The 23,393-nt window shown below is 41.2% G+C and overlaps 1 protein-coding gene across 2 annotated transcripts in view; it reads left to right on the forward strand.

Annotated features, from left to right (window-relative positions):
* Nucleotides 1-23,138, forward strand: part of SLC25A37 (solute carrier family 25 member 37) — a 52,059-nt gene extending 28,921 nt beyond the window's left edge. For both annotated transcript variants that reach the window (XM_087969931.1, XM_026681134.2), the window contains 3 exons: nucleotides 12,183-12,411; nucleotides 15,828-15,884; nucleotides 16,958-23,138. In XM_087969931.1, the coding sequence (XP_087826057.1) occupies nucleotides 12,183-12,411; nucleotides 15,828-15,884; nucleotides 16,958-17,478 (807 nt within the window). In that variant the 3' untranslated portion in view covers nucleotides 17,479-23,138. The remainder of the gene's footprint in view (nucleotides 1-12,182; nucleotides 12,412-15,827; nucleotides 15,885-16,957) is intronic.
* The last annotated feature ends 255 nt before the right edge of the window (nucleotides 23,139-23,393 follow it).

Here is a 23,393-nt window from a genome sequence, read left to right on the forward strand (position 1 = left end):
CAGTGAATTCTAGCCCCACCTTAAGTGTGAAAACTGGCTGGGTTCTGTTCCTGCCTTGGGCATGAAAGTATCTGGGTAATTTTGGGCCAATCACCAGGTGTCAGTGAATTGTAGCCCCACCTTAGGTGTGAAAACTGGCTGGGTGACTTTGGGCCAATCACTAGGAGACCTTGAGTTCTGTTACTGCCTTGGGCATGAAAGCCAGCTGGGTAACTTTGGGCCAATCACCAGGTGTCAGTGAATTCTAGCCCTACGTTAGGTCTGAAAGCCGGCTGGGTGACTTTGTGCCAGTCATTCTTTCTCAGCCCAACTCACCTCACAGGGTTGTTGCTGTGGGAAAAATAGGAGGAGGAAGATGTGTGTTGCATATGTACACCGCCTTGAGTTACTTGTAAAAATAATAAAACAGAATACAAAACAAAGTGAGCAACGTGGCCACTGGGGTGTTTAGTTCAGCAATATCTGGAAGGTTGCAGGATTTTCACAGGAACGAAGAATTCTCGGTCTTCTTCTTCCAAACGAGACAAAATCATACCCTCTCAAAAAGACAGTGACTTCTTTTTTTTTTTTTGAAAATTTTATTTGGGTTTTCACAAAAAAAAAAACATAACACAATTAAAACATATTTTTTTGAAAATAGCATAGTCCTGGGTTATTACTTCTTCATACAGACACAAACTCAATTTCATGCTCATTTTTGTGTTCTATTCCATATCTTATTACTGTTTTACATTTTCTACATAGTTTTTCCCCTCTTTTAATTTTCTCAACTTTATTTTGATTATCTCATCTCAATTCAAATAATTATATTTATACTTTTGTCTGTCCTGTTTCAATTTCATATTATCTTTTCTCATTAAACAAATTTTCCCCTGTAGTTACTAATTGGAGTATGACACCTTTATATCTTTTAATTTTATCCATTCAACTCTTATTTAAGCTTCAATGTATACCTTTAAGATTATAACATTCAATATAATACATAACTTCCAATCAAATTCTGCTTGGTACATTCTTAAAATGCACACTATATTCTTAAAAAAAGATTATATTTTATATATATATATATATATATATATATATATATATATATATATATATATATATATATATATGTAAATAAAGCACTCATTCCATTCCAATTCAATTCTATCATTAATATTCATTAAAATCTTAACATCTTTAACATTTCTTTTCAATTAAATATCATACTTCCTTGGGAACACTTATAAACTTTCCATAATTAATTCTTTTCCCCCATATTTCTCTTCACTTATATTTTATAAATCAATAATAATAATTAAAATGTTCCCATCCTTTCCTAATTTAATTCTCTCATTCACTTTATTTCATTTATTTATTAACAAACATTCCACTACATTACGATAAATATTTTATCCATCATTTTAATCATATTTTCTAAAATTATTTCTATTTGTAATATAACAATACTATCTTATGTACCTTTGCAGAATCCCTTTTACAATTAAGTTTTTACCCATTATCTCTAAACAGGCTTATATTTTCAATTCTTATATCTTTTCTCTGTTTCTCTATATCTTGTTTCTGTCCTTTATAACTTCTTTTCCTTTCCTTCTTCTCCCTCTTCTTCTTCCTCCCCTTTTTACCCCCTTGTCTCTCTACTTCTAATTCTCTCTTCTGTAATCCCCTCTTCTGTTGCTTTCTAATATTATACTTATTTTTCAAACTATTCTTTTTTTTTTTTGGTTGTTTTTTCAAATCTTAAACTTTTCATTCTCTTTCCCCCCCTTTCCTTCCCCCCCCCGCCCACATAAAATTACTTGATCATTAAAGATGGCTTCTTCTTTGTCCCAATCTTCTTTTTCTGCAAGCGTTTCTTGTTGTTTCTCATAGTTCCAGATCTTCATTTCTAAGAATTGAAATATGAAGCCAAAAGAACTTCTCCCTTCTTGTGCATCTTCTTTCCATTTTTTAAGTTTCATTTTCAGTTCTTCTTAGAGTTATGCCATTTTAAACACTTTTAAAAAACCACCTGATTGATTTTAGTCATTTAAATGCAATAACCAAAAATTCAAAAATCACCAAGTAATCCAAATAATCCAAAGCTGTTTCTTCTTGCTTCTTTTTTCCACTTTCTCTTCCTGGGGTTCTATTATTTCATTGCCAAGTTTCAGTTAAAATGTATCTTTTAGGAATCTTGTTGAAGTTTCACTGTAAATTCCTTTTAGTTCCAGGCAGTCTCCTCCATTTTTCCAGATCCTGCCCTTTTAATCTTTTTCTCTCCTTTCCTGCTTTTAAAAGCTTTTAAGTATCCAGAAATCTTTATTATCCCTTTGACATTTTATTTTCAGCTTAAATGCCTATTGATGTCAAAGTGGATTTTTTTTTTTCAATTTCTTGCTTTAAGTCTCTTAGCTGTCAGTATAGGGAAGGGAAGAAAAAAAAACCAAATCCTTTCCCTTCCGTCTCTCCTTTGCTGCTTCAAAATCTTCTTTGGGAACAATGTTATTTTTTTATAGTTTAAATTCCAGGGTAACTTACGTTGTTGCTTTTGCAGTTTAACCCAGTCAACCAAACTTTCTCTTCTTATCTTCCTCCTGCACATTCTTTTCTGGTCGAGTTCTTCTTTGAGGTGGCCATTTCTGACCACTGCTGCAACCGCCTTCGGGAAAGGGAGTAATGGCTTGCTGAGAAGGAGAGATGCGGCTCTCCTCAACCCTGCTGGCAGTCTCCCCCCTCTTCACCACCTCTACGGGGTGGCTTAGCCCTGAAACCAGCCGGCTCGGGGCGGCAAGCACAGATTGAAACTGCGCACAATCGCGGTTTTAGTTTGTTGGAGAAGGAACTCAAACCGGAAGTCCAAAAAAGACAGTGACTTCTGACCAGCTTGTGCAGAGTGGAACAAACCCAACTCTAGATTTGTAAACAATGATAAACAAACCATGGTTCGGATGCAATTATTTGCTTTTGATTATATGTTCCTGCCCTGTACTATGGCAAATCACGCAGGCATGATCTAGTGAGATGATTTTTAACACTCAAATGGAACAATTCTTTTCCACTTTATTGTAGTTTCTTGAAAGTAACGCAACCTGAACACTTCCTACTCCTCAAATAGGTAAAAACATATTGTAAACACTCAAGAATTCTATGCAGCGTTGAAACTCCTACTTAGCATGATGACTCCCAACCGAAGCCAATCTTGGAGATTTCCCTTCTTACCCCAATTATGCAAGTGACATACTTGTTGATGTGTGTGTGTGTGTGTGTGTTTAAGCACACGCCTGTGCCTTCTGGACATCACACCCACCCCAAAATGGGCAGGACCCTGACAAACATTGTGCTCCAAACCACTAATTAAAACTTAATTGCCTGTGAGATAAATTGCCTGGTGTATAAAATGAATTGATCTCTCATCTGCATGTGTTAACTATTTTTTTGTTCTTGAGCAAACCATCTGCACATGTAGAATGACACTGCACTTGCACAAACACGCCCACACCCATTCTACTATCCTGCAAGGTTTACAGGGAAGGAGGGAAAAGGATAGAGTTGGTGGGAATTGAACAGGGGAGGGAAGAAAAGGGACAAGTAACCTATTTACAGAAACAGATTACAAACATATTAACAGAGTGGGAAGGGACCTTGTAGGTCATCTAGTCTTCAAACTTGGCAAGTTTGAAGACTTCAAACAGGGCCTTCAAACTTGGCAAGTTTAACACTTGTGGACTTCAGTTCCCAGAATTCCTGAGCTAATATGACTGGAGGAGGAATTCTGGGAGTTGAACTCCACAAGTCTTAAAGCTGCCAAGTTTGAAGATCCCTGATCAAATCCAACCCCTCACCCAAGCAGACCCTACACCATTTCTGACAGATGGGAGTCCAATCTCTTCTTGAAAGCCTCCAGTGGTGACATTCCCACAACTTTGGAGGGCAACTTCTGTTCCATGGGTTGGTTGTTCTCATTGTCAGAAAAGTTCTCCTTATTTCTAGGTTAAATCTCTCCTTGTTCAGTTTCCATCCATTATTCCTTGTTTGGCCTTCGGGTGCTTTAGAAAATAGCTTGACCCCTTCCTCCTCTCTGTGGCAGCCCCTCAAATATTGGAAGATGCTCTCCTGTCTCCCCTGGTCCTTCTCTTCCCTAGACCAGCCATGCTCAGTTCCTGCGTTCATTGTATGTTTTAGCCTCCAGTCTCCTAATCATCCTGGTGTGTGTGTGTGAGAGAGAGAGAGGTACTGTGCACAAAAGGTTATCTTCAAGGGCTTTAAAACAGACAGACACACAGACACAGATGCCATTTTTCAAGAGGGTCAGATACTAACTATACCTAATATGCGCAGAGTTTTAAAAAGTTGGTGTAGGGTTGCAGATAACTTTTTAAGCTTGGCTGTGGAACTTATCATCGCTGGACAGATGCAAGACAGGCAACCACCACCACAACAACCCAGGGTGTTTTGTGAGATGATTGGGTTTTCCTGTCCCACCCTTGATTTTGAGCAGCGGATTACTGGGGCTTAAGGCCGACATTCTTTCTTCTCCTTGCTGTTTCCTCCAAGCCGATTCATTACTTAACACTGCCACACAAAGGCAGCTTCAATTCCAGGGGCGGCTATCGTGGCAGGGATGAAAAGGAAAAGAAGATGGATGTGGGGCATTTTTGAAAATATCTGAGCACCACACCCCGTTTCGTCACAAGGAGCTTTACATGGAATAAGCTCTTCGGTTTGTTTACACTGTTAGGGAAAATTACTGTGTCTGAAGAGAAATGTAAAGTTCAACTAAGATCAAGAACTCATAACATCCTTCCTTCCTTCCTTCCTTCCTTCCTTCCTTCCTTCCTTCCTTCCTTCCTTCCTTCCTTCCTTCCCTCCCTCCTTCCCTCCCTCCCTCCCTCCCTCCCTCCCTTTCTTCCTTTTCTCCTTCCCTCTCATCCTTTCTTCCTTCCTTTTCTCCCTCCCTCCCTCCCTCCCTCCCTCCCTCCCATTCTTTCTTCCTTCCTTTTCTCCCTCCCTTCCTCCTTCCTTCCCTCCCTCTTCTCTCCTTCCCTCCATTCCTTTTCTTCCTCCCTCTTCTCTCCCACCCTCCCTTTCCTCCCTTCTCCCTCCTTCCTATCCTTCCTTCTTTCCTTGCCTCTTCTCCCTCCCTCCCTTCCTCCTTCCTGTAGCGGACCTATCTATGCACACACAATACCAATATGAAGACTATGCTTCTCCAGCATTTTCTTTTCCTTTATTGCAAGGCATATATTTCAATCTGGAACAAAGTTATTCATAAGAGGACGAGAAGGGAGATTTAAAAGAAATAGAGCAAAGAACAGCAGACTGGCTGTTTGTTAAAAAGAGGGCGGGTGACTCATATCCTGACATCTCCCAATCCGTTTGGATGCCATAATTTTCAGCATGGCTTAACGCCACGCTTGCTTGGAATTTTGAGAGTAAGTAAAAAAAAAACCACATCGAGTGAGGTTTAGGTGGCAACTAATTACAAGGTTGACCTTTCTATAATGCAATATCCTTTTCTCTCCCCTCCCCTGGATCATACCTTTAAAAGTTGACCCAGTTAGCATGTAGAAGTTAAAGGGAGATAGATAATATTAGTTGGATCTTGAAAGTCACTGTTTGGAAATTCTTGGGTTGAGATTCTAGCTCAGACATGACTTTGATCAGTTGGGACAATTGGTTAGACCAGAGGTCTCCAACCTGGGCAACTTTAAGACTTGTGGACTTCAACTCCCAGAATTCTCCAGCCAGCAGAGCTGGCTGGAGAATTCTGGGAGTTGAAGTCCACAAGTCTTAAAGTTGCCCAGGTTGGAGACCTCTGGGTTAGACTGTATAAGGAGAATAGAAGGCATACTTGGATTATATATGAGGTGTTGCATTAATGACACACTTCTGTAGTTTGAACAGCAAACAACTCCAATTCCATCTTTAGTTTAATTATCCCATCTCTGTCATCTAGTACTACCAAGTCAGGATCTTCATAGGATTAGAAAGTCAGGCTGGGCATGTATGTATATTTCAGCTTGTTCTCAAATCATAAGGACTAGAAATGAAGGAAGTAAGGTGTTTTTTTTAAACTACATCTATTGAGATATTTACAGCATTGCTCATCTTTCATTAAAGTAAATTGTATAGACAATGTATAAAAACCAGACTCTATGCCGCCCTTGACACAATTCTTTAATTTGCTTTACACTAATGATTTGAAACTTAAATTATCTTTCATTCAATTGTAGGTGTGTAGGTCTGTGTCTACACAAGCACAATCTATTTTTAATGGGATTTGCCAAAGCCAAGAAATTTGGCAGCTGGCAAATATGTATTTATTTGCTATAATTCCTCTACTGTATTTTCTGAGGATTTAGAATTGACAAAATGATGTTTGGGATGAGGTTTGCATGTTGTTTAAGGCTTTTCAAATAGATGGTTACATTGAAGTGGGATTTGCTAGACTTGGGTAAGTAAGAAGCCTGGGATTTAGGCCTTGCTGTTTCTCTCAGCAAAGTATTATGAGATAAGAGGAATAATTTTTCTCTCTTGAGAAGAACCTGAAATTTCCAAATGAGGATGTGTGCATGAACTGGCAACCACTTTATCCACAGAGAAGCTGAAGAATTCCACCAGACTGACTAGACTTGATGAACTTCTCTCGAATTTTACAAGTTCAGCAGTCCAAGCCTGCCAGGTAGCTAAATAACTAACTTGATTATTAAACAACCATCCAGGAAAGGGTAAAGATTAGAAACCAGAAATTTGCAACTAGTTAAGAAACTATGTCTTTCTCCCAAAGGTGCTTTTTCAAAAAGTAACTGGACTTTCTTGGGTTTTTTCCTTGAAACTGTGTGATGACCCAGGGTGGGATACAAAACAAACACAGTCACAGAAAACAGGTGAAGCCCCTTTTATTCCTTCACTTTGCTTCCAAGCTCCAAATATTCTTGACGGAAGACAAAACACTCCCACACAAATAGTTACAAGAAGAAGGTAAAAAACAACACAAACCAGGCAAAATAAGGGCTTGAAGACGTCCACAGATATCAGAACACACACTGGGAAGGACGCCAAACTCAGAGAGGAACCATAAACTAGAGATATTTCCATGCTTTGTTTCCAGCGTTCACCAGTACGCAAGTCCATACTCTTATTCAGTTGTCACAGCTGCAGCCCATGAAGAGGATCAAGGCCCTCTCCTCTGGAGTAGACCACGTTTCTCCCTTATCCTCTCCTCCCTGTGTGCCCTAGGATGGAGGGGATGGGCCTGGGTACTCCACTGACTGCCCATCCGGCCTCTGTCCTTCCCCAGCTTCCTCCACAACCTCCGGAGCCACACTTCCATTCCCTGTCGGCTGTTCCTCCTCTCCCTCAGAGTCAGTCTCTACCAGGGGCATGACAAAATGTTTGGTTCTCATTCAGCTAAAGCTTCTTGGATGAGAAGTGAAACGTTTTCAAGGAAAAAAAAACAAGAAAATCCAGTTGTCTTTTGAAAAAACACCTTTGGGGCCACCACGACCTGGGTGATTAAGAATCTCCATAGACATCTATTTTTTCCTTATATTGTTACCTAAGAACTGTGATACCCAGGAAAATGGGTTAATGTCTTGGCTATAGCATATGGCCCAAGAATTAGGATGGATCTTCTACTAATGCATGCAGAGTGGAAAATGTTCAGAGCTGTACATTTTCAGACATGTGTAACAAGCATAGAAGCAGTGTTTTTTTAAAAAACAGAATTACAGTCATCCTGCATTAGTCAGGTTGATATTAGGCTGTTGGGACATGTCCAGTCAGACATCTGGAGTTTTGCAGGCAATCAGCTTGGATTTAAATCATGCCAGTCATTAGTCCTCTGTTATCCTGATATTTTTGAATCAACAAGAGGTGGAGAAAGGACTGCCTTAAATCTGGTAGACCAGTCGCTACTTGATGCAGGAAGCATAGGGCACAGCATCTGTCGTGGATGATGGGTCTGACTCTGCTTGGAAAAAAAATAGTGTAGTCATTGTGTATTATTAAAACTACTTGTAGACTTTCTCCTGACATCCAGCTGAAATCTGTACCTTATGACTTTTAGGATGCATCTTGCACTTGGTGGCAGCAGAAGACGCATCTTGGTTGTATTGTAAAGCAGCAGTTTCACAATTGTCATGCCCCTGTCAGAGCCTGAATCCAAGGAGGAAGTTGAACAGCTGACAGGGAGTGGGAGTGTAGCTCCGTTGGATGTGGAGGAAACTGGGGAAGTCCATCTGGGCAGAGCAGGGAAGGGTAGAACAAGGGAGAGGGAGTTCAGAGGAAGACCCAGGCCCACCCCCTCTTTATCCTAGGGAGGGGAGGAATGGAGAAGAGAGCAATGTGGATTGTGTGGCTTACAGGGGAGAAAAGGGCCCTGATTCCCTTCATTAGCCACACCTGGGAAGAGAGTTTAAAAGAGATGCAAGCTGAGTGTGGCAGCTGCTGGGAGCAAATGTGAACTTATCTTGTGTTGACTTTGGTTATCTGTGTTCCTGGCATCTTCCCAACTGTTCCTTCTCCTACCCTGCCAGACTAATTACCTCATTTTGCCTTGATTGGACTTATAGTTACAGTTTTTGTTGACCACGTTTTGGACTTGATTCTCTGCCCCCAAAGACTGTTCCTGGGAGAGTTTTTCTCCAGACAGAAGGGAACAAAGTTGAAGCTAATAAAGGGGCTCCTACTGATTATCTGATTGTGTTGCCTTTGTGCCACGCCCCTTTGGGTCATCACACCAACATTTTTAGCATCAAGGACCGATTTCATGGAAAACAATTTTCCCACACCCTGGGGAATGGTGAGGATGGTTTTGGTTTCGCTTCACTCGCTCGTCACTCACCTGCAAGTGTGCGGTCTGGATCCTACCAGGCCACAGACTGGTTCCTGGCCTGGGGGTTGAGGGCCCCTGTTATAAAGGATAACACTTGTCTTAGTCCACAGCCCCATTCTTATTCCCTGCAATAAATCACTCCAGTTCCACCAAGTCCTTGAAACACCCTTTCCTATACTTTGCACTCTTTGTCAGTACCTTCTCCATTTGTTCTGCAACAGTGAGGACAATTTACCAGTGGAACAGCTTGGAGGTTACCAAGAAGTGACTGGGTAGTCCTTCGTCCGGAATGATATAGGATGTCCTGCTTGGACTAGAAGACTTCTAAGGGTCCCTTCCAACCTTATTATTCTATGTTCTAAATAATTACTGCTAACTATTAGTAACCAGTGGCTATCTAACAGAGCTTCTCGTGTTAGAGGTTTGCATTAGAGGTATTATCACTTCTGGCCACTATATATTGGCTTAAGATGGGTATCCGTTGCAGAGATCTATGTCCAAAGCATGTATTGTACCTTCTCTGTAGCCGCATATTGGCTAAAAAAGGGCCTTGCAGCCACTTTGCTGGAGATGGCACTGCCATGCTGGGCAAGCTTGTAGCACCCCCTCCTGGCATGTTCCAAAAGCATGTTCTTACATGCGTGGCTTTCTAGAGGCATTTCCCCCCATTGCATTGTAGGAAATAATCACATTCCCTATTGTGCTGTCCAGACAGTGCATGAGAATTGGATAGTTAGGTGGCAATTGTGAACTGTCCCCCTTAAGGGAATGCATCATGGTAAATGTAGTTAAGGTACCCTGGGAAATGTAGTCCATATCACGTGACCACATCTGTAATCCTGATTGGTCACTAAATTGACCCTTGATGGGTAGGAGGAGTTTTCCTCACTCTTGGCTGAACTCACGGACTCGTCGTAACTGTTCCACTTCTATCACCACGAGATGAGAGAAAAAGGATAGAAGATAATCATCTTTTTACCTACAAGACAGCTATACAAAGGATTGATCATTAAAGAAGAACTTTGTCACAAATGTGAGTTATGAGGATACCTGATGAACCAATAAATGTACTTTGTTATGGACGTCTTGTTGAGTTTAGCTATCTGCATCTGCACAACTTACAAATCCACCACTGTACAGAATACAGAACAGTAAAAAGATGATTATCTTCTATCCTTTTTCTCTCATCTCGTGGCGATAGAAGTGGAACAGTTACGACGAGTCCGTGAGTTCAGCCAAGAGTGAGGAAAACTCCTCCTACCCATCGAGGGTCAGTTTAGTGACCAATCAAGATTACAGATGTGGTCACGTGATATGGACTACATTTCCCAGGATACCTTAACTACATTTACCATGATGCATTCCCTTAAGGGGACAGCTCACAATTGCTACCTAACTATCCAATTCCCATACACTGTCTGGACAGCACACCTACATTTAATTCATGATTATTATAACTTCAAATTTGGTCAGGTAACATTTTGTTCTGTCTGGACTCTATCCACATTTTTCCTTTGCCCTGTCTACTTTTCCTATGCCAGTACAAGTAATCCTTGACTTATGACCACAACTGAGCCCCAAAGTTTCTGCTGCTGAGCGAGATGTTTGTTAAGTGTGTTTTTCTCCAAGTTACGATTTTTAATGCCACCGTTTTTAAGTGAATCATTGCAGGTGTTAAGTTGGGGACACAGTTGTTAAGTGAATCTGGCTCCCCCATGAACTTTGCTAGTTAGAAGGTCGCAAAAGGGGATCATGTAAGCTTGGGGCACTGCAACCGTCATAAATTTGAGTCCGTTGCCAACCGGGTGAGTTTTGATCACATGACAATGGAATTTCTGCAATGGTCATAAGTGTTCAAAATGGTCATTAGTCACTTCTTTCAGTGCCGTTGAACTTCGAAAAATCAGTAAATAAACAGTAATAGATTTGAACATTAGTAGCTTGGGTTGGTGGCTCAGTGGCTAAGATGCTGAGCTTGTCAACAGAAAGGTCAGCAGTTCGGCGGTTCGAATCCCTAGCGCCGCGTAACAGAGTGAGCTCCCGTTCCTTGTCCCAGCTTCTGCCAACCTAGCAGTTCGAAATCATGTAAAAAATGCAAGTAGAAAAATAGGGACCACTTTGCACCTTCAGCATTTAGTCCTGCTAGCCACAGGACCACGGAGATGTCTTCGGACAGTGCTGGCTCTTTGGCTTTATAACGGAGATGAGCACCACTCCCTAGAGCCGGAAATGACTAGCACGAATGTGCGAGGGGAATCTTTACCTTTAGCTCGGGTTGGTAGTTGGGCTATTGGTTTGAGCTCCAACCTTGGCAATTTGGTTGTAAGTCAAGGACTACCTATAAATTACCAATGATGCAGGTTAGCAACCAGCTACTTCTGGGCTAATTCTGTTATTTTGGAGAATATTGCTTGTTCTCTGTTAACACTCCTTAGTCAAGGAAGAAGCCAAACAGAAGGTAGAAAACGTGCCCTTCCTCCCTTAGATTTGATTATTTCCCAGTTATTTTAGAAGTCTGTGGAGACATCTTGAACTTGTGGTTATCCTAACTGGGCCTTCATCAAATCCAAAAAAAGGAGCCAGCAAGAACTCCTCCATTACAGACAAAGAAGAGAACAACAAATGTTAGCAACATCGACTTTCCATACGTTGTAGGATTATCTGAAACGCTCAGGATGATTTTCAACCAACACAACATACACGTACACTTTAAACCAGGGGTCTCTGACCTTGGCAACTTTAAACCTGGAAGACTTCAACTTTTAGAATTCCCACTTTGCTGCCTGGGGTATTCTGGAAGTTGAAGTCTGCCAAGCTTAAAGTTGCCAAGGTTGGAGACCCCTGGTTTAAAGCACAGTGGTGGGGTTCAATTTTTTTTTACTACTGGTTGTGTGGGTGTGGCTTGGTGGGCGTGGCAGGGGAAGGATACTGCAAAATCCCATTCCCTCCCCACCCCTCTAACCTGCTTTCCATCTCCATTCTCCTGTGCAGGGGAACAAAAGAAGACCCAGCCAATCAGCTGGGACTCGGGAGGCAGAGAATAGAGGGGGTTGGTAGGATCAGTCAGAGGTGGTATTGGACAGTTCTCCGAACTACTCAAAATTTCCGCTAACAGTTCTCCAGAACTGGTCAGAACCTGCTGAATACCACCTCTGGTTTAAACCCAAGAATACACCAAGGCAGATACTTGCACAAACTGGGTGTCATGTCTAGGTCATTAAATAAATCGTTATAAGTCAAGAACTACCTGAAGACTAGTTCCAAGACTAGGTATGTCTCCTCCCCAAAGTTGTGTCTTGAAGCCTAGAGCCTCTCTCTTCTCCTGTACATCATCTTCTCTTTTTTTTTTTCCTTCTTGTAGACTCGGATGCAGAGTTTGCAACCTGACCCCAAAGCTCAGTACCGGAGCGTCTTTGAGGCCTTGAGGAAGATCATCCGCACGGAAGGCCTCTGGAGGCCGCTGCGTGGAATTAACGTCACCGTCCTTGGTGCCGGCCCAGCCCACGCCTTGTATTTTGCCTGCTATGAAAAAATGAAACGCACTTTAAGTGACATTATTCAACCTGGAGGCAACAGCCACCTGGCCAACGGTATATTGACATAACCCCATGGGTGCCATCTTGGTGCTTTGACTCAACTTGCGTACTTTTTCATGTGGTCTGACATCTTCAGCATGCAATTTCTGCTTCTGGAGAGACAAAAACAAGACGCTTGGAAAGACTCCGTCTTTGGCAACCTAGGCGTTCTTGCTACCTTCAACCTCTTGTCTATTTCCTACAGGCACCTGCTCAGTTTTAGAGGCACACATGTATGAAGAATACCGAAGATACGTAGTGCTCCAGTTCCTCTAAAAGTTAGATGTTCAAGTGTTTTGATCATAAATACCTCTGATTGGGCTCTGGGAAGGAGTTGTCTGAAACAGATTGTTGGTCTAACGTGGGCAGCTTTCTAGGAAAATTTGGTTCTTAGATTTTTGGGTTTTGCTTCTCTCCAGAAATCTGTTTTTAAATCTTGTCAAATTTGGCCGTTTGCAAAGAATGTAAAATTACAAGCTGGCTAGATCACTCCAATCTCCACCTCTACTCCGACATTTTTACTTCCCATAATAATCAGCCAGCTGTTTTTAAAAATTTACCAGTCTTTCTCTTCAGCATATGTCACTCAGAGGCATACTGGTTCTTTAATTGGAATTCCTGCTTTTAGGATGCTTATTATGTGCTTCATGGCAAACTATGTGTTAGAATAAATTCTGTCGTCTTTTAATCAGCAGTTCACAAATTTGCATCTAATTGCATTTCCATTATCCTCCAATTAACACAAATAGCTTTTCACTGATTTTTGTTTGTTTTATTTAGATCTTCTTGGCACTGAATCAGTAGGATTCAGAAGGATTCTTTCAGTAGAAAGAATCAGTAGGTTGCTAATATTTAAATGTATGCCTCAAAATTCCTGTTTGGCTAAAAGACAGATACATACTTGCTTGAGATAAACACATTATTTTCCATTAATTAAGATGATGTTAGCATTTGTTAATTATTTCTCAGTACATTAATCCACAGCAGAGATGTCCAATCTTGGTAACTTTAACCAAGTTAAACTTGGTTACTTGTAGACTTCAACGCCCAGATTTTCCCAGCCAGAATGAGAGTTGAAGTCCTCAAGTCCTATAGATGCTGAAATTGAAAATGGTGCACTTGTCTTAGTATATAAGAGATGCATATTTTTAATCTCCTTAAATATGCAATTAAAGAGATAATTGAGCCATGGCAGCACAGTGGTTACAATGCAGTAGTATAGGCTAACTCTGCCCACAGCCAGGAATTCGATTTTGACAAGCTCACGGTTGACTCAGCCTTCCATCCTTCCAAGGTTGGTAAAATGAGGACCCAGATTTTGGGTGGCAATATGCCAATCTTATTTCTGCTACCATGTTGGATGCCTTACTTCTTGTTCCCACTAGATGCACCTCCTTAGGAAAGGTGACCTGCAGCATTACTTGCCTCCTTGCTCTGGTAGGATGTTAGGACGTAAAGTTTGAATTACATGTCTGGAACAGGTAATTATGTGATGCTTAAGCATATTAAAAAGGTGGAGTGTGATCAAAGCACCATCTTCATTTTGAGGGAATCACTCCCATGTTTTTTGAAGGTGTTCTTACTGGGGCTAGGGTGTTGTTGTGCTCTTCACAATAGTTGCCTCATTGGAAGAGGTCCTTGGAGGTCAACCTAGATTAGTGATTTTTTTCTGGAGATTATTTCCGGCTGAGATGGTAATAAGCAAGGCATCACGAAAACACTCCTTGCTTCACACCAAAGTGTTCTTCAGTGTTACTTGGGATTATAATTTTGGTATTTAAACTTGCATAGTCTAAGAAGTTGTTTATAACTTTCTTAGCATCCACCAATATTAATAATAAGTATTTTTCAAGATGATGCCTGTTTCTCTTTATTTGAGAACAATGAATGCCACGCAATAATGTGATATTCCCGAAGCTTTCATTGTATAATGATTTACCTTAAAAATTCTCTAGATGGCAAGTTGTCTGAATGTATCTTTTGCAGTGTTGATGTGTAGGTAAGAGAGAAAACATTCTAGCTGATCAGAATAGAATTTCAGATTAATTTTTTTTTATTTTGCCCTCCAAGCAGTAGATCAAGGTGAGATAATTAGTGGGTCATCCTCCATGGCTTAACTTTGGAATTTTGGAAAGAGACAATGGTTTTATTCCCAAGAGGAATAATTTCAAGTAAAGTTTTTTTTTTTTCTGGCTGAGATAAAACATTTTTTAGATGTGGCCTTCCTACATAATGCAGAATTTGGGGTTATGCAAGATTAATAATTTGAAGTTCAATATAATTTTAATGAAGGGTGCTGAGTGCTATTCTCATGCTTAGTTTCATTTGAAGATGCAAGTGGCATTATGTATTTTACATGGATAGTTTACATTTTATTTCAATAATCACTAAGTTTTTTCCATATAGAGAGTGTTCATTAGATTGAGGGGAAAAGGGATATAGATATCACTTTCCTGACCTTAAGAGGAAACTGTCAATTGCCCCATGAATCCTTGAGATACACACTTAAATGATTTTCCATTCATTAAGATTATGTTAACATTTGTTAATTATTTCTCAGTGCGTTAATCCACAGCAGAGATTCCAACCTTGGTAAATTTAAGACTTGTAGACTTCAACTCCCAGAATTTCCCAGCCAGCATGAGAGTTGAAGTCCTCAAGTCCTATAGTTGACAAGATTAGACATCTTTGATCTACAGAAATAGCTTTTGCTGTCATTATGAAGGCAATTCTGAATATTCTCTGAAACCATAAAGGAAATTGTTTGTCATATGTTATGGCTGATATTGAGTCCAAATGGTTATATTTCTGGTTATATATAGCAAAGGTTTTTTAATTAACTTGTGCCCTTTGAGAGATTTGCTGAATGCTGCTGGAGTTGGTGAGGTTAGGGAAAAAATAATGCCAGCTAACATTTTCTATCACACTGAAAGTTCTAATTTAATGGTAATTTTTGAAAGAATTCTGATTGACTGCCAGCAGTGCATAGCTCCAGGCTGTATATTTCTAGCTTCTGTAAATCTTAGGAAACATATTCCTTTTTAAAAATTAGAAACAAACAAACCCTATTCATTCTTCCCAGCCATGCTGTTGGTAAGTTCATGGGAATTTTCGACATTTTAAAAATTTGTTATGGAGGTTTTTCATTTAGTACTTTCAGATTTTTTTAAAATGATTTCACAGCTGTTAAACACAATTATTTATATTCCTTTTGTATGTGACTCTTAGTGTATGTATATCTGTGATGCTGTATGTTCGTTTTCAAATGATCTGCAACACATTAGGTTGGTTTCCAAGATGTATAATGAGCCTGGAGTCTGATATGCTAAGTGCTAATCATGAAGGGTATGCCGTTTTCTGCAGAGAACCAAGGATGGCTTGTCAAAACTTGCTTTGTGAAAAGGGGTCTGTCTTCATTTCTTGTTTTGCAGGCATGGCTGGGAGTATGGCTACCCTTCTTCACGACGGTGTCATGAATCCAGCAGAAGGTAATGCTGTTTGGGGGAAGTGGTCCAGGGAGGCCCGAGAGAAGGGAAGGATAATTAAAAATGATCTGAGATATGCATTGCATTGCAGTGGTGCAGGATTGAGCCGTGGTGGCGCAGTAGTTAGAGTGCAGTACTGCAGGCTACTTCTGCTGCCTGCTGGCTGCCTGCAATTTGACAGTTCGAATCTCACTAGGCTCAAGGTTGACTCAGCCTTCCATCCTTCCGAGGTGGGTAAAATGAGGACCCAGATTGTTGGGGGCAAGAGGCCGACTCTGTAAACTGCTTAGAGAGGGCTGTAAAGCACTGTGAAGCGGTATATAAGTCTAAGTGCTATGGCTTTTGCACACCAGGGTTCCATATCAGATGTCAGAAGATTCTAAGATAAAAAGAATATATCTTAACATCATTGGGTTGTAACAAGTGTATAGCAAAAGAAATTCTTTCTAGAGATTATCAGAAAGATACTGTGGGGTCCTTGGTAATCTCTGAGATTGGTTGTTTTCTTGCAGACAATTCCTTATTCAAGTAGGTAAGTTCAGCAGATGTGTTGAAGAGGTTATCTAGTTGGGTAATGAAACATCTGCAAACAAAGAACCAAGCTCAGAGAGCACCAAGGACCCCACAGTTCAACCCTGAGCTACAAATATTCTCTTCTAGTGAATATTTATGAAGAGAACATTTTAGCCAAAGTTTATCCTTGTCCTTTCCAAGAACAACTCTTCGCTCCATGAAAGGAGGCCTATAAATGTGTTTGCAATATGGCAGTGGGGAAAGCATCCCTGCCGGTCAGGATGCAGCCTTAAAAATAGGCAATACTCTCTTGTCTTTTGCTTGGAAAGGATCTGAGTTGGTGCAGCCTGATTAGGCAAGTGATAAATCACACTGCGGCCACTGCAACTTTCCTGCCCTGCTCCCAGGCGGCCCTTCATGAATCGGTATCTTCCACTCAAGTGTGCGGCCTTGATCTAACTTGGATTTCTTTTGTTGTTTCTTGTCTCCTGTGTTGTTCCTTTGCTGTGCTTTCCTTTTCCATCCGGGGGATGTGCACGATATCTGATCCCTCTGGATGCCAGTGGTGAAGCAGCGCATGCAGATGTACAATTCTCCACACAAGACAGTCATGGAGTGCATCCGGACAGTGCATCGGACTGAAGGCTTGGGGGCCTTTTACCGTAGCTACACCACCCAGCTCACCATGAACATCCCTTTCCAAGCCATCCATTTCATCACCTACGAGTTCATGCAGGAGCAGATCAACCCCCAGCGACAATACAACCCTCGCTCGCACATCATTTCGGGCGCTCTGGCAGGTGCCGTGGCAGCAGCTGCGACCACCCCTTTAGACGTTTGCAAGACCTTGCTCAACACGCAGGAGAACCTGGTGTTGAGCTCTGTGAACATTAGCGGGCACCTCTCTGGCATGGCCAATGCCTTTAGAACAGTCTATCAACTGGGAGGGGTCACCGGGTATTTTAAGGGAGTCCAAGCACGTGTGATCTACCAGATGCCTTCAACTGCCATTGCCTGGTCTGTCTATGAATTTTTCAAGTATGCCCTTACCAAACGCCAGTTGAAGAAAGGAGCTCCTTGTTGACGGATCACCCATAGCAAACTGCAGACCGAATCTCTTGAGAAAGCTGTCGGCCTCTTTCTCTCTCTCTCTCTCTCTCTCTGTGTGTGTGTAAACTTCACCAGGTTCTTTATGGCCATTTGTAAAGAGAGCTGGTGGATCCCTGACTGGATTACACGTGTGTGTTTGTGTGTGCGTGCACCGAAGGGTGTGGTTTGGAGAGGAAGCGGCTCGCGCTCTTCCCCATTCTCCTCCCGCTTTTGCTATATCAAAATGTTTATTCTTTTAGACCCTGTATTTATAGTTTTCTAGAGTATGGATAAGTGTGATGAGATTTGTACAAGTTTGTACTTATTTTTTCACAGGGATGCTTGGGGGAGGGCGGGGGCTAACCTGGGGGAGGGTCGCATAGGGGGGAGACAAAATGCTTCTGCTTCTGGCAGCTTTTCCAAAAAGGCAATGCCTTCAAACCGAACAGAGACATTATGTGATGGATAAAATAGATGGATAATATTTATCCTTTATTTTTCTATTATTATCTTTTTTAAGGAAAAAAAAAAATCGGGCCAGGGTGACTGCTTTGTGAATTTTAAAGGGCTTTACTGTTTTTGTTGTTCCATGGTTAAGAAGAGTATTTTCCTCCTAAACTAGTATAGCGCCAAGCACATCTGGTTTGATATTATACTGGCTGTTAATGTTTTGTTTTTCTTTTCCTTCCAATGTACTTGAAGGGATTTCAGACCGGGCGGGAGTGTCTGTGTGGGGCGGAGGGGAACACACACAAAATACTTAGATTATGGCTCTTATGATCAAAGGACAGTCTCTTTGTGTAGGTGGGATGCTGAAATACACAAAGAAAGGAGCTTGGTTTTTTTGTGTGGCAAGAGCTACGGATGTCACCTTGACTTTTGTCACTGTCTCTCTCTCTCACACACACACATACACACACACATACACACAAACAACACCCTCCAGATCTCTTGTTTCAGCCTCTGGAAATCCCAAGGGGTTTATGTTACATTTCTCCCTTCCTTAAGCAAGTCTGAACTGGGCTGCTTCTGATAATACCCATTCAAAACGCCTTTTCTTTGGTCCCGCTTTAGCAGGTGTTAAACCTCTGAAGGTACTCCAATGAATTCCATTTCATTTTGGGATTGCCATTGTAGTCTTTAATTTAGTTTTGCTTCTCACCAAAGCTCTTCTTCCCTCCGGCCTCCCTTCTCTCTACCCCCTTCAGCCAGGCGTACTATTATATGCAAGTATATTGCACTTGTGCGTAAATGAACACTCAACAATTGTGCTCAGGAATGGGGGCATTAGGTTTACATTTCTGCAATAAAGCTTGCCTCAGATTGCTTCTCCAAAGAAATACTGACAGCCATTCGCTGGTGTTCCATTTTGGCACTGAAAACCCTTAGTGAAGGAAGGTCTTCAAGTCCCAACTTAAGACAAAGAGAAATGAGGGTGAGACGTTGCATCTTTGAGCATCCCTTTTCGGGTACTTGAGCTGTTAAAAGGAAGATGACTAGAGTCATTTTAGCACTTGGGACAAATTTGGGTGTGCCACTGTGAAACTTAAAAGAGTCCTAAAAGAATGTTTTCCCACCCTTCTTATCTAAAGAGTATTGTGTGGAAACAGATTGCAACTGGAAATCATGTCCTCGGTTTACTCGCCACACCTTGGTTTTTGCTAACTAAGGAAGTGGCCTCCAAAACTTTTAGGCACCTGGAACAGATTCCGTGGAGAGAAGTTTTTCCGTGGGCTGGAGGGGACGTGGTTTTGTGTCACAGATGGGGCTTTGCTTGATTGCGTGGCCCGGGCTCTGGCATGCCACAGCCCAATACCAGATCCCTTTTCTAAGGCAAAGGTTTTTACAAATAACCTGTCCTTGCACACACCATGCATTTAATGGGAATGCTGTCCAGCGTTATCTATCATGAGTTGCTCATCCCCTTTTGTGTATAAGGGCAGAAACTTAGTCTTAAAGCTTGAATTGTAAATGTTGACTTCTTAGATCAGGATGCTTTCAGAAAACGTAGTTTCCCAGCCCTGATGGACATGAAACAAAACAATAACTCGAGAAATATTTCCTTGGTGACCTCAGGAAATACTGCTTTCTTGTAGTAAATATTGTAAAGATTGACTTCAATATTTTCCAATTGGGCTTTCCCCCACCCAACTGGGCCAGGATTGCAGTGGAGAATTCCCAGCCAGCCTTGAGAGGAAAAAAAAGTTTGAAGCCTTCATAACCAGCTACATTTTATTCCAAAAAAATAAATAGAGAATTTACAATGCCAACAGATTGCTTGTAAGTCATTACATTATATTTGCAGGCTTTGGAAAGTTTTTTTTTAAAGCAGAACCAGGTTTAAATCAGGTTTTTTTAAAAAGTTGGTAATTGTAAGATGAGGGGACTTCAACTTCCAGAAGTGGAGTTGCTAAGTTTGAAGAAACACTGGTTTTAAAATTTCATTGTACTTAAGGACTGAGTTCCAGTTTGTTCAACAAAAAGAAAAAAAATTGGGTTGAATTGCTGGCTGATTCTAAAGGCCAGAGTACAAGTGACTGTAACAAACCAGTGTTGTTAAATTAGAACTGTTCTTCAAAAAGTCTAACTTTTTAAAGTCTAACTTTAAAACACAAACAAATAATGGGTGGAAGGTTTCTGGGAAAATACCCCTTTCCACCCCCTCCCTGCTGCTTTTTGGCCTTAGAAATACTCCTCAAATAATGTACCCACCAAGATTCTTACAAGGAGTTCTCTTCCTAAAAGTGGTCTGGATTGAAGGAGAACATAGACGGTGACATGTACGAGAGAAAATATGAATTAGCGGTGGAAGGAACAGTGGATAGTTAAGCTGCTCTCCATGTGGGTGATCCATTTTTGTCTTCTCCAAGGGTCTTCAACCTTGGCAACTTTAAGACTTGTGGACTTCAACTCCCAGAGTTCCTCAGCCAGCAAAGCTGGCTGAGGAACTCTGGGAGTTGAAGTCCACAAGTCTTAAAGTTGCCAAGGTTGGAGGTCTTGTTAGTTGCGAAGTCGTGTCCGACCCACCGCGACCCCACGGACAACATTCCTCCAGGCCTTCCTATCTTCTACCATCTTCTGGAGTCCATTTAAGCTTACACTGACTGCTTCAGTGACTCCATCCAGCCACCTCATTCTCTGTCGCGCTCTTCTTCTTCTTTTGCCCTCAACCATTCCCAGCCTAAGGCTCTTCTCCAGCGAGTCCTTCCTTCTCATTAGGTGGCCAAAAGTATTTGAATTTCATCTTCAGGATCTGGACTTCTAAAGTTCTAAACCTTTCTCATCATTGCCTATCCTATGGGGACAGATTTAGCACCTTTGGCCTGCTCAGAATGCAACCCGTTAAACCTTTTTCCCTCAGTAAGGAGGAACTGATCTCGAATCAAATTCCTCGAATGAGTTCCCTGAATTATTATTATTATTATTATTATTATTATTATTTTAAAAAAATACGTGCTTATAAGCTAAACCCGAATGTTGTAAGTGTTACCCTGAAGTATGTTGGACTTGAAGTATTTGCAGGGAAAATTCACAACAAGGCCTCTGTGAATTCTGAGTGGGTTGGTTATTATTATTTTCTTTCTAACAACAGCAACCCCAAAATGCATAACTGAATACACAACGCAGGCGGTCCTTGACTTACGTTTATCTAGTGGCCGTTCAAATTTACAGCAGCACTGAAAAATGTGACTTATGTCCGTTTTTCACCCTCACGACTGTTGCAGCATCCTCCTGGTCACATGCTCAACATTCAGGTGCTCGGTAACTCATATTTATGACGGTTGCTGTGTCCTGGCAAGCAAAGGCAGTGGCGAAGCAACAACCGTGAGGCTATCTTATCAACTTCCCCGATTCACTTATGGCAAGAAAATTTGGTAAAAATGGGGCACTATAACAAATGTCTTGCTTAACCACTGAAACTTTGGGCTCAGTTGTTGGTCGTAAGTCGAGGACTATCTGTGGTTCTAAAAAAATGCCTAGATCAGCGTTCTGAATCCTCTTTTTCTGCCGTGTTGAGTCCCACTGTGTGCTGGGCTAGAATTCTCTACTAAGATATAACCTCTAATAGCAGCTCCCACCAAAGAAAGGCCTTTTTAAACTTTAAAGAATGAAGTGAGGCTCTGCGAATGTGGAAGTACAGATCCTGCTGCTTTTTGTATGCTACAGACGCACATTTTTAAAGTGAATTTCTTTCTTTTTTTTTTTTTTTGTGGAAAGCTGACATTTGCTGTTTGAAAATTGCCGCCTTATACATTTTTACCAATGTAGACTTTTCCCCAGGAATGTTTGTATGTGTATATATACCATCATGCTTGTGCGTGTGTACACACAAACACACACTTATACCCAGCCATAAGAAACTATGTTTTGAAATGCTGCTACAGTTAAAACACTGGGGCTCAAGTAATAAAATAAATGTGTTTGATTTATTAGATCAAGATCATTTCCCCCCCCCAAAAAAATGCCTGCTAAAAATGCTCATTGACTTAAAATGTTTTTTGGGGGGCCATTATTGTGGCGGGTCTGGCTTTTCCTTTCTCCATTGAACGGTGGCTGATGATATTTGCATGTGTTTCCCCCATTTAATTTACAGAACCAGAAAGGAACGTTGAGGATGGCTGAACATACTAATAAGGGAAAATATTTGTAGCTCAGGGTTGACAACAGGGGCCCTTGGCGGTCTCTGAGCTTGCTTATTTCCTTGCAGACATTTCATTACCCAAACTAGATAACACCATCTAGAGTAGCATTGATGATGTTACCTAGTTTGGCTAATGAAATGTCTGCAAGAAAACAAATAAGCTCAGAGAGTACCAAGGACCCCTCATGACTGAACATACTTAGAGAGTAAGGAAGATGAGCTTGACAGAGATAGACCAATGGAGCCTGTATGTCTATCCTCTTATTTTTTTCATGTCGTTACCAGGGTTTAGTTCTCAGGTGGCACTGGTAGATTAGAAAAAGACAGGAAGCACATGTTCCCTTTGACTTGGCTGAGAATTTCATATTTTATGGTAAGGGTGGGTAATTTTAACAGTTTGAGGCTCACCCTTTGTAGGTATAGTGGCCAAGACCCACTATAACAAGGCACAGAAGAGAATTTCAAGATGTTCCATTGTCTCTTGACCTTTTGGAAGGTCTCCAAAAGGTTATTTGATGGGCCTATTGTATTATACTTGCAACATTGGATATTCCTTGGCTTAGAATGGCAAGAAGTTGTGTCATCAGTGTTGAGCCATCACAGTTAAAAGAGGCCTCCAAAAATTGCAAAAGGGTGTGTGTGTGTGTAGCTGAGTCAAGATTGTCAGTCCCGTTGAAGGAATGGTAATACTTGAGATTCCAATTGAAAAGAATATTTTGTTACTAAGGGTTAAACCCCAGAGTTATCAGTGTTCTCTGAACTTGGTGGTTGGCTTGAGAATCTTTCCTTACCCAACTAGATAACACGATGATGTTACCTTGTTGAGTAATAATGTACCTAGTTGGTAACGTAACCAAGAATTCCACTCTAGATCATTACATCACTAACTGTTGGAATCTCACAATGTTTACTTGCTTCTAGTGTCAACTAGAATCGTGGTGGTAGCACTCTTTTAACGTATTGTGGGGCAATAGGATTTGAATCTGGGCTAATAAACTGGTTTCTTAAATGCAGAGGGAGATTCGTTTCATTCAGCTCTTCAGTTTCTACACCACCAAACAATGCAGAACCTTAGGTGGTTGACTCATGCAGGTTAATAATAAAATATCCACAGTAGGAATTTTCCCAAAAACCCAAATTATCCACAGCAGGGGTCTCCAACCGTGGCAACTTTAAGACTTGTGGATTTCAATTCCCAGAGTTGAAGTCCACAAGTCTTAAAGTTGCCGAAGTTGGAGACCCCTGATCCACAGTAATAAATTTCAAAG

Source organism: Notechis scutatus, chromosome 7, assembly GCF_049901735.1.
Source record: "Notechis scutatus isolate UNSWTSFEM ecotype Mainland chromosome 7, rNotScu1.2, whole genome shotgun sequence".
Classification (NCBI taxonomy): Eukaryota; Metazoa; Chordata; class Lepidosauria; order Squamata; family Elapidae; genus Notechis; species Notechis scutatus.